The sequence below is a fragment of the Aedes albopictus genome, chromosome 1, assembly GCF_035046485.1.
Source record: "Aedes albopictus strain Foshan chromosome 1, AalbF5, whole genome shotgun sequence".
NCBI classification, from domain to species: Eukaryota; Metazoa; Arthropoda; class Insecta; order Diptera; family Culicidae; genus Aedes; species Aedes albopictus.
The window spans coordinates 189,178,985-189,189,224 of record NC_085136.1 but is presented as its reverse complement, the minus strand read 5'-3'; the positions used below and the strand labels follow the sequence as shown (position 1 = coordinate 189,189,224).

Sequence of the window (10,240 nt, the reverse complement as noted above, 5' to 3'; positions counted from 1 at the left end):
GATTCCGACTAACAAACGATGCGAGTGTTGCACATGCAACCAGTCTTATTGTGATCATAGACTATAACTATTTTTGGTTATTTCATTTGTACAGATGGTGCATACCAGCTCTTTATTTGTTACCGTTGCGTTATTATATGTTATGTGCTGGAAGAATCGTTCAACATACACAGTAAAAAAAAAATGTAAGTCACGCCTGGCGTAAAATCTTTGCGTATAAATTGCTATTCGATTTCACTGAATTTTACAATAAAGAATTTCTTATATGGAATGTTGAATAGGGTAACGGTTGAATTTTTGACCCCTAGAGGACACTAGTTTGAATTTAAGTCAAAAGCAAACAGATTCAGACGGTATTTACACATGATGATAATGTTAATATGTTCGTAAAAGCCTCCACTGTCCGTTAAAAATATCCACAAGGTCATTTCTGACTGAAAATTTTATAAAAATAGCTTATTGAAGCATCAGTTTTCACTGTTTTGGACACCCCAATATATTTTGGACCCACTTCAGTATATATTTTGGAAACCCGGTGTTTAAACTCGTTTGAAACTATTTTGGACAAATTTGCCGCTTGAATATGCTGGATCACAAACTAATTATTTGATACACAAAGGCAGATTAGACGAACTTTGCGAATTTAATGTGCTAGAATGATAAATGTTTTTGTTTACATCTGCAAGTTTCCACAGCACCGCAATCTCTTTTTGTAAACATGATGCGACACTCGCGCGGATGACGAGATTGACAAAAAATAATTTCATTAAACCTGTGTAAATTGTGCTAATACGACCCAGGGGGTCCAAAATATATGGGGGTCCAAATTATATTGGTTACCCTACGAGCTTCATACTGAGAGTCGGCTGTAAATTTATAAACTGATGAAAAATATATGCGATATGACGGGGTCTTTTTGTTACAGCCTAGAGCAGTGTACTTCGCTGTGAGTTCAGCATGACCGATGTTGTCCTACCTACTGTTTTTGACTAGGTTTAAGAGTTGTCCCCCAAAAAATAAAGGACAGTTTAATATGGTGCTTGTTCTGACAGCCAGCTGCTAAGTTTAAATTGGTATTGCGTCAGCTTTACCTAATAAAGTAGCCCCTGCAATGTAATTTAGGCATTGCGATTCCTATAAAGGGTCGGAACACTGGCTCGGACGATTTTTTGAAATAACAAAACTTCGTTCACAATTATTTGCGTCAAACAACAAATAACAGACATTGCTTGCACGATAAAAAATGTTTTCGATCAGCCATGCATTTACTTAAATGGAGATTTCAGTGTACTGTTTCTAGGTGTCTGCTGCAATGAGTTTATTGATACTTTCCGAAGCCCACCAAGATGTTCATGATGAGTGTGATAATTGTTGGAAAACGACGTAACCTTGTTAAATTACGTTCGAAAAATGATCCATCGCCAGAAATTACACGCCTATTATAAAGTTTCATATTTTTTGACAAATCTCCTTAGTCATGCGAAGTGTTATAGAATATAAAAGTGTTTAATTTTGTCATTGCTTGCACGGTAAAACTTACGTTCGACCAGCCATGCATTTACTTAAATGGAGGTTTCAGTCTATTTATCATCTACAGGGGAAGGGCCCATATAGCAGAGGCGGTAAACACACGGGTATTCAGCATGACCATGCTGAGGGTGACGGGTTCGATTCCCGGTCGGTCCAGGATCTTTTCGTAAAGAAAATTTCCTTGACTTCTGTCGCAGCAAAATCTATCAGTGGTCAGCTATCCCCTATATTTCAAACTAGCTCTCACTACCGAGCCAATCTCTTTAGATCACATCAGGCACTCATTCTCTCTACACCATTTAGAACGATCGTAGCTACAAACCCCAGATTGACAAGTCAGTAGTGATCATACCGCGCGCGGAGAACAACGCTGTTGCGTATATTAGGTTCCGTGTGATATGAAATTTAGAATAACTAATTAAATAAAACGGAATCCGAAGTCGTGTTTTTTTACCCCGCAATAAAGTGTTTCGTTCATGTCGTAAACGCCGCGAGTGATCCTTAATTACCCCGAACTCCTGAACATCTGTAAAAACGGTTACATTAAATGGTCCTTCGAGCCGGATTTCGGGGACTCTCAAGTGACCAAAAGTGACCAGTGCCATAGCTAACAATAGCACAATTGTGCGAAGAAACCCTCCGCTTGGGTTCAGTGAACTGTAACTTGCGAGCATCGACCTCGACGGAGTGGTGACATCCCGACCAGAAAATTATATCAAGTTTGTATCATATTGTGTCATGATGTTATAATATTTTTCTCTAACTTATTATGTTATAAACTAGCTGCAGGATGATGTTAAAATAACTAAAATTGTAACAAAAAGTACACTGGTCTAATCATGATTATATCTTATCTTGTTATAATCATATCAAAATTATAACAAAATGTGATATGAATTTTAGCCTCTAGATTATTGGTTCCTATCATAATTTGATATAAATTTGTTATTTCCCAAATTTCGAAGATTCAAAACTAAATTAGAATACAATGAGTTATGAAACAACATTTATAACATAATGTGATATAATTGAGTTCAAGGATGGGAACACTCACTTGCAAAGAGTTACACTCACTTGCTATTTTCTCAGCTCAGAAGCGTGCAATCGAGAAACGATGTATGGACGACTTTTGCAATGTGGTTCTGTCTAAAACTTTGCCGAATAGAGTAGGTGTCGCGCACGTATACCGAAGTCGTGAGGGAGCTGCGAAGGCGACTCTCCACGAGGTGAATGTAAATTACACTCACCTCGTGGAGAGTCGCTTTTACAACTCTGTCACGACTTTGGTATGCGTGTGCGACCCCTACTCTATTCGGCAAAGTTTTAGACAAAACCACAATGCAAAAGTCGTCCATACATCGTTTCTCGATTGCACGCTTCTGAGCTGAGAAAATAGCAAGTGAGTGTAACTCTTTGAAAGTGAGTGTTCCCATCCCTGATTGAGTTATAGTATTTTGAAAACATCAAGGATCTTGAACATAATTATATCACAATGAGATATAAATATCATGATTTGTTAGGATTATGTTATATTTTTGTTACAATTTTCTAGTCGGGATCATTTTGTGGATGCTGTATTGTTCCCGGTTTGCTGATCAACGTGGTGAAGCTGTGGAGATCCAGCCCAACGACGACGACGACGACGGCGCAGAGATGATAACAGCAGCGTGCTGAAAACGGGGAAGTACTAGATGTTGTGCATGATAATGATTGATGGTGGACTCTATGCATGCGAGTCACTGGTGCAAAGCGAAATTGATTGTGACCAATAAATGATGCCTAGGATCGCATGAAGGTGTTTCTATCTCCTTATGGAAATTGTGGGTGTAGGTGAGCCTCTGTGTCTACCATCTCTACGGTTGGTCTTTCAAATCGCTGCATTTCTGGTTATGGTATTCTGCTCGGTTGGATCCCCTCGCTGCTGTCAATGGTTGTTGCCCTTTCCCCAATCTCTGTCAATACCGCGGGTCGTGTGGGACGTCGAGTTGATAATTCGCGTTTCGGGTGCACAGTGGGAGTGATTTGCAGTGAGTGAATTTGTGTGATCAACAACTGAATTTCTGTGAACTATCAGTGATTAAAGTGCAAAAATGGCAAATGAACTACGAAATCTAGTCAAACAAGAACGAAATAGTTTAAAAACTTTTGAAGCGGTGGAATGTTTTCTCGATAATTTTGACTCTAGTGTGCATAGTGTTGAAGTTGAAATTCGTTTGGAACGTCTTGAGGCTGCTTTCAGCGAATTTCACCGTGTTCGAAGACAAATTGAACTGATTACAGAAGATGTAGAAGAGGATGAAGAAAGTGAAATGGAGAAAACACTCAGTGAATCATCGCAGGCTCGGCTCAAGCAGAAGGAAGCAGAGAATGAGAAGGTCGTGCTGGATGTCGAGAACAATTATTGTCGTTTGAAAGCTGCATTGATGAGCCGATTATCGAAACAACCTTCAACTCAGCCCAACCTGCAGCAACTAACGGCTCAAGGTACTTCAACTGGTCTGTCTCGTGTCAAGCTTCCGGAAATCCGTCTACCAACCTTCGGAGGACATCTCAAGGACTGGGTGACCTTTCGCGATACTTTTCGGAGTTTGATCCATAATAACCCACAGCTAACGGAAATGGACAAATTCACGTATCTACGGTCATCGCTCAGTGGAGAAGCTCTTCAGGAGATCAATTCCGTGGAAATGTCAGACGTCAACTATGTGGTTGCCTGGACGATGCTGGAGAAGCGATATGAAAACAAGAAATTGATTGTTAAAGCCCATCTTGATGCCTTGTTTTCGATTGAGCCCATACGCAGAGAAGGATACGAGTTGCTCAGTCGTCTAATCAGCGATTTTGATAAACATCTTCTCATGTTGGATAAAGTTGGAGAAGACACAAACAACTGGAGCACCATTCTTGTCTACATGGTGTGCTCTCGTTTAGATTCCACCACGCTTCGAAATTGGGAAACACACCATAACTCAAAGGAAGTGCCCAAGTACAAGGACCTCATGCATTTCCTAAGAGATCAGTGCTCCGTGTTGCAGTCTGTGGCTCCAGCTAAGACTATCGTCGTCCCTGAGAAGAAGGCAAAGTTCTCCGTCACCAACTCTGTTGTTCAACCAGCGTTCAAGTGCCCATTTTGTGGAGAAGGATTCCATTCTGCTTTCCGATGTCTGAAGTTCCTGAAACTGAAGGTTCCCGAGCGCAGCGAAGCAGTACGAAGAAGTCGGCTTTGCCTGAACTGCCTATATCCTGGACATCAGGCGCGTGTATGCAGTAGAGGAGCATGCCACCATTGCCAGCAGAAGCATCATTCCCTGCTGCACCCGGAACAGCAGCCACCAAGCGAACATCGGAACAGATCCTCCGTCCCACAAGGGCAACCTAGACCCTCAGCAGTCAATCAGCAGCAACCACAGACACAGTTACCAAACCAGCACCAACCTGCACAAGCTCACACTACACAGCAACCCACACGCACACCTTCCGCATCACACTCGCAATCCACCGCACAACCATCCACCTCACATCAATCAAGCACCAATCAGAACACTGTAGCCCTGCCGACAAACACACAGTTTTCTACGCAAGATATTCTATTATCAACTGCTCTTGTCTGCGTACAGGACAGTTACGGCAATTCGCAACTAGCCCGCGCGTTGCTAGATTCGTGTTCGCAGTTTTGCTTTATGACAACACAGTTCTCTAGCAAACTGAACCTACAAAGTTCGGCTGAACATATGTCGGTTCAAGGCATCGGTGGTTCTGTAACCGTAGCACGGAAGTCGGTGAAAGCGACAGTCCTCCCTCGAATTTCGGATTTGTCACCATTCCACGAGGAGATGACTTTCTCCGTCTTACCCGAACTGACTGCAACCTTACCAGCACGGAAGATTAACGTCGTCAACTGGAATTTCCCGAGCAACATCATATTCGCCGATCCGCAGTTCCACGAGCCAGGTCGTATAGATCTAATCATTGGAGCAGAACATTATCTGGATCTGCTCACCGACGGTCGGGAGAAAATTGTGGATGGAGGCCCTACGCTGCAGAACACAGTTTTCGGATGGATAGTGTCTGGTCGAGCAATCGATCATTCGTTATCAGTGCAGCAAACGTCAGCATATTCCTGCACACTTGCGAACCTACAAGAACAACTATCAAAGTTTTGGGAACTGGAAACCTGCCACACCCATTGCACTCAGTCTGTGGAAGAAACCGCATGTGAAGCATACTACGACCAAACAACCGTTCGCGATGAAGGTGGTAGATTCGTCGTCACTCTTCCCAAGAGAGATTACATCGTTGCTCAGCTCGGAGAATCAGAAGGCATTGCAACCAGAAGGTTTCTCGGCTTGGAGAGAAGATTTCAACAGAATCCAGAACTGAAGGCAGCGTATGCAGAGTTCATCCGGGAATATGAACAGCTTGGACACATGGTGGAAGTTCCAGTTTCGGCATCACAAGGCAACGAAGTCTCCCCTGTATACTACCTTCCTCATCATGCAGTATTCAAACTAAACAGCACCACAACCAAACTGCGCGTGGTGTTCGATGCGTCTTGCAAAACCAGCAGTGGAGTTTCGCTCAATGATGCGCTAATGGTCGGCCCCGTAATCCAAGAAGACTTGATCTCCATCACTCTCCGGTTTCGGCTGTTTTGTGTGGCAATTGTGGCGGACATAGAAAAAATGTATCGCATGATACTTGTCCAGCATGGCGACCGGTCTCTCCAGCGAATTGTTTATCGAAGCTCACCCGATGAACCCCTGAGAACGTATGAGCTGACTACCGTCACTTACGGCACAGCTGCAGCTCCGTATCTGGCGACGAAGTGCCTTCAGCGACTAGCAGATGAAGAAGCATCCAAGTTTCCACGTGCTGCGAAGGTACTACGAGAAGATTTTTATGTCGACGACATGTTGACCGGAGCGAACACCGTAGAGGAAGCGAAGCAGTTGGCGGAAGAAATGGTGGAACTCACTGCATCCGGAGGATTCAACCTACGAAAATGGAACTCCAATAGCAAGGAGCTGCTGGCACAACTGCCACAAGAACTGTTGGATAGCCGAGCATTGTTAGAGCTGGATTCATCGTCCTCTCCAGTGAAGACACTAGGCTTGCAATGGGAGCCACAATCAGACAGCTTCCGATACGACTCACCACAGTGGAATAACGATGTTGTTCCAACCAAACGTATAGTTCTCGCTGAAGCGGCTCGGTTATTTGACCCACTAGGCTTGATCGGTCCTGTAGTCGTTATCGCAAAAATCTTTCTACAAGAACTGTGGAAACACAATTGCGGCTGGGATGATCCATTACCTGAAGCGATGCAACAATTTTGGCAAGAATACAGGTTGAACTTGACCGCCCTGTCCTCCTTTTCGATTCCACGCTGGATTGGATACAAGGCCGAAGCAGTTTCAATGGAATTGCATGGGTTTTGTGATGCATCGGACAAGGCCTACGGTGCGTGCATCTACACACGTTGCACGCTGATGGATTCTTCAGTAGAAGTACGCTTGCTCATTGCCAAATCCCGTGTTGCGCCGTTGGAGGACCTCAAACGGAACAAGAAGAGACTGTCAACCCCTCGTCTTGAGCTTTCGTCCGCATTGCTACTTTGTCATCTGTACGAGAAGGTCAAGGCCAGCATTCGCATTCCCCATAACGCAAGCTTCTGGACCGATTCGACAATCGTTGTGCATTGGCTATCCTCTTTGCCCTCGAGATGGCAGATTTTCGTAGCCAATCGTGTTTCCGAGATTCAGCACATCACCAAGGGTTTCGTTTGGAATCACGTAGCTGGTGCGGAAAATCCGGCGGATGTCATTTCTCGAGGTATGACCCCGGCTCAACTGCTGTATCACACAATTTGGCTTGAAGGTCCGGCATGGCTGCGTCGAGACCGCAGCACTTGGCCGGTGGCAAGCCCCGAAGAGGATTTCGATCGAACATTACTGGAAGAGCGAAGCGCAGTTGCAATCCCAGCTCAGTCCAAGCCAAACAGCGAGTTATTCGGTCTACATTCGTCTTTGTTCGTATTGGTGCGAAGAGTTGCATGGATTCGCCGTTTCATCCACAATTGTCGACGCCCAGAAGAAGTACGCAGCGGAAACATCAACCACATCGAACACCAAGAAGCCATGCTGTCGCTGGTACGTCTGGCCCAGAACGAATCGTTTCCAGAAGAGATTTCTGCACTACAGCGCGGAAATCAAGTGAAACCGTCATCTCCAATCCACAAACTCTGGCCAATACTCGTCGAAGGTGTACTGCGTGTCGGTGGTAGACTTTCAGAAGCACCTGTGTCATCAACTCGTAAGCATCCAGCGATTCTCTGTTACCGGCATCCCCTGAGCAAACTGATCGTAGTAGACTACCACTTGAGGCTGTTTCACGCGGGTCAACAGCTGCTAACCAGCAGTGTACGAGAGAAGTTCTGGCCCACTCAAATCCGTCGACTAGCAAACACGATTATCCACGAATGTGTATCCTGTTTCCGTAACAAGCCGAAGGTGTTAGATCAGCTCATGGCAAACCTACCGTCAGAACGTGTATCGCCAGCACCGCCATTCGTGAAGGTTGGTGTGGACTATTGCGGGCCATTCTTCGTTGCCAACTCCAACCGACGCGCAGCTCCACGGAAATATTTTCTCGCTGTCTTCGTGTGCTTGGTGACTAAGGCAGTTCACCTTGAACTGGTTGGAGTGCTGCCTTTATTGCTGCGTTCAAACGTTTTGTCGCACGTCGAGGTAAACCCGTCCTGGTAATGTGTGACAATGCTCTCAATTTTGTCGGAGCAAGACGTGAGCTCAGCGAATTGCACCGATTGTTTCGCAACCAACAATTCCAGGAGTCAGTTGCAGAAAGCGCAGAAGAAGACGAAATTGAATTCCGATTCATTCCGGCAAGATCGCCCAACTTCGGCGGCCTCTGGGAGGCCGCGGTCAAATCCTTCAAAGGCCATTTCAAGCGCACCGTTGGGTCGAAGATTCTGCCACACGACGCCATGCATACAGCAATCGTGCAAATAGAAGCGATCCTGAATTCCCGTCCGCTGACACCCGTTAGCAGTGATCCAATGGACTTCGAGGCATTGACCCCAGGTCATTTCCTCATTCAGAGACCACTAACCGCCCAAGTAACACACATGTTATATAAAAGTTACGACAGCGCAAGTTTTGGTTGTATAGAAGTATATTTTACGTTATTTCAACACAATGTTAGAATTACGTAAAATAAACTTCTATACAACCAAAACTTGCGCTGTCGTAACTCTATTATAACATGTGTGTTGCTTGGGCGCTGTTCCCGAACCAGACCTCTGCCATCTTCCGAAAAACCGCCTTTCACTGTGGTGTGGTGGATGCGGCCCTTAGTTTGAGTTTAGCTTCTTTGTTTTAATAATAAATCTCCGATCAGCATAAAGCGCGATCACGCCATCGGTCGTCGACTGGACGACGAATGAGCGATTGCACTTTATGCTGACGGCAGCATAAAGGGTCACGTAGGTACCACCACGCTAGGGACCTAGCATTAAGGAAAAGTAAAATAAATTCATTCTGTTTCGAACCGGACTGAAGTAAGTCTCGCTACGTCTCGAAGTGAGATATCACGAACCGGTCAGTATAGGGAAGATAAATCATGGCGATCCTGCCAGATTCCAGAAGATTTTGTGCGAAACTTTGATTGAGATTTTGTGCTCACTGACAAATGGAAAAATAGTGCTGTGGACGTGGACGTTTTTTTTTTGTGATGTGCTGAAGAAACTTCGTGGGAAGAAAGGACGTGGACGTTTTTGATGTGCTGAAGATAAATCATGGCGTTGCAAGTGCAGAAAGAATAGACTGTTATATCGTGGAGGAAGAAATATCGATGATGTGCAAGAATTGGTAGTGAGTTAAGCTGATCCCGAGAAGAAATAACGCATATCAGAAGAACGTCGTCTGTGAGGAAAACAGTGAAATAACAATCATGGGATGGTTTTCAAGTGATGAAAACCTGGCCATAAATACGAATAATTCCTCGGACGGCCATCAATCAACACAGTCAATTGCGCTGTGTGTAATGGCCATACTGGCTGTCATGTACGTTATTACAAAGGGAGTAATCCAATTGCATAAGCGAAGCACCGAAAGATTAGCAGAACGTGCGGCGCGGCGAGCGGCGGCGCTGCCTTAGGATCGAACGTTCCTAATTTAGCTGGTGTACATCATCAACGAGTTAAAGCGATCGTCATCGTCGTCACCATCTCCGTCATCGTAGTGTCACCGTAATGTCATCGATTGCCGTCGTCGATGCCCATCCCGTCGGCAAAGTTTCGACAACCACTATTCCGCAACCTAGGGAATAGACAAAGATGCCTGACGAGTTATCAGCTCCAGCACCTGTTTCGTGAGTAATCAAAAGTTAATTTTCTTTCATGTTTTTCTATTTTGTGATCAAAGAATTTGGTGTATTTTAAAACAAGTGACTATTAATAGGAAACAGTGACAAAAGTTAAAGTTAAGCAATGTAACCGATTGTCCATTTGAAAACGTTTTTCTTTCCTTTCTTTTTTGGGTTTTATACATGAGTTTGGAGGAGTATTTACAAAAGGAGAGAGTAGTGGGGAAATTATTAAATGCTTTACAAGCAACGAAAGCAACAGATTCTTCTTATTCTAAAAAGAAGGATGCGGTGTTAAGACATGTATCATCGTTGCGCAAATACGTAT

General features: G+C 44.4%; 2 protein-coding genes across 2 annotated transcripts; both read left to right on the top strand.

Moving 5' to 3' along the window:
* Window positions 1-3,839: 3,839 nt before the first annotated feature.
* On the top strand, window positions 3,840-6,294 carry LOC134290399 (uncharacterized). The gene is made up of 2 exons (XM_062857540.1): window positions 3,840-6,169; window positions 6,237-6,294. The coding sequence occupies exons 1-2, from the start codon at window positions 3,840-3,842 to the stop codon at window positions 6,292-6,294; spliced, it is 2,388 nt and encodes a 795-aa protein (XP_062713524.1).
* A 146-nt stretch (window positions 6,295-6,440) lies between these two features.
* LOC134290397 (uncharacterized) lies at window positions 6,441-8,655 on the top strand. The gene is made up of 2 exons (XM_062857534.1): window positions 6,441-7,842; window positions 7,897-8,655. Exons 1-2 carry the CDS (start codon window positions 6,441-6,443, stop codon window positions 8,292-8,294), a joined length of 1,800 nt encoding a protein of 599 aa, XP_062713518.1. The 3' UTR covers window positions 8,295-8,655.
* The last annotated feature ends 1,585 nt before the right edge of the window (window positions 8,656-10,240 follow it).

What these genes read in the sequence shown, in the direction of transcription:
- LOC134290397 (XM_062857534.1), top strand. Translation starts at nt 6,441, where the DNA reads ATGTTGACCGGAGCGAACACCGTAGAGGAAGCGAAGCAGTTGGCGGAA. An exon ending in AGCACCTGTGTCATCAACTC is followed by an intron (nt 7,843 to 7,896) that starts GTAAGCATCCAG and finishes AACTGATCGTAG; the next exon opens with TAGACTACCACTTGAGGCTG.
- LOC134290399 (XM_062857540.1), top strand. Translation starts at nt 3,840, where the DNA reads ATGGAGAAAACACTCAGTGAATCATCGCAGGCTCGGCTCAAGCAGAAG. An exon ending in TTGATCTCCATCACTCTCCG is followed by an intron (nt 6,170 to 6,236) that starts GTTTCGGCTGTT and finishes ATACTTGTCCAG; the next exon opens with CATGGCGACCGGTCTCTCCA.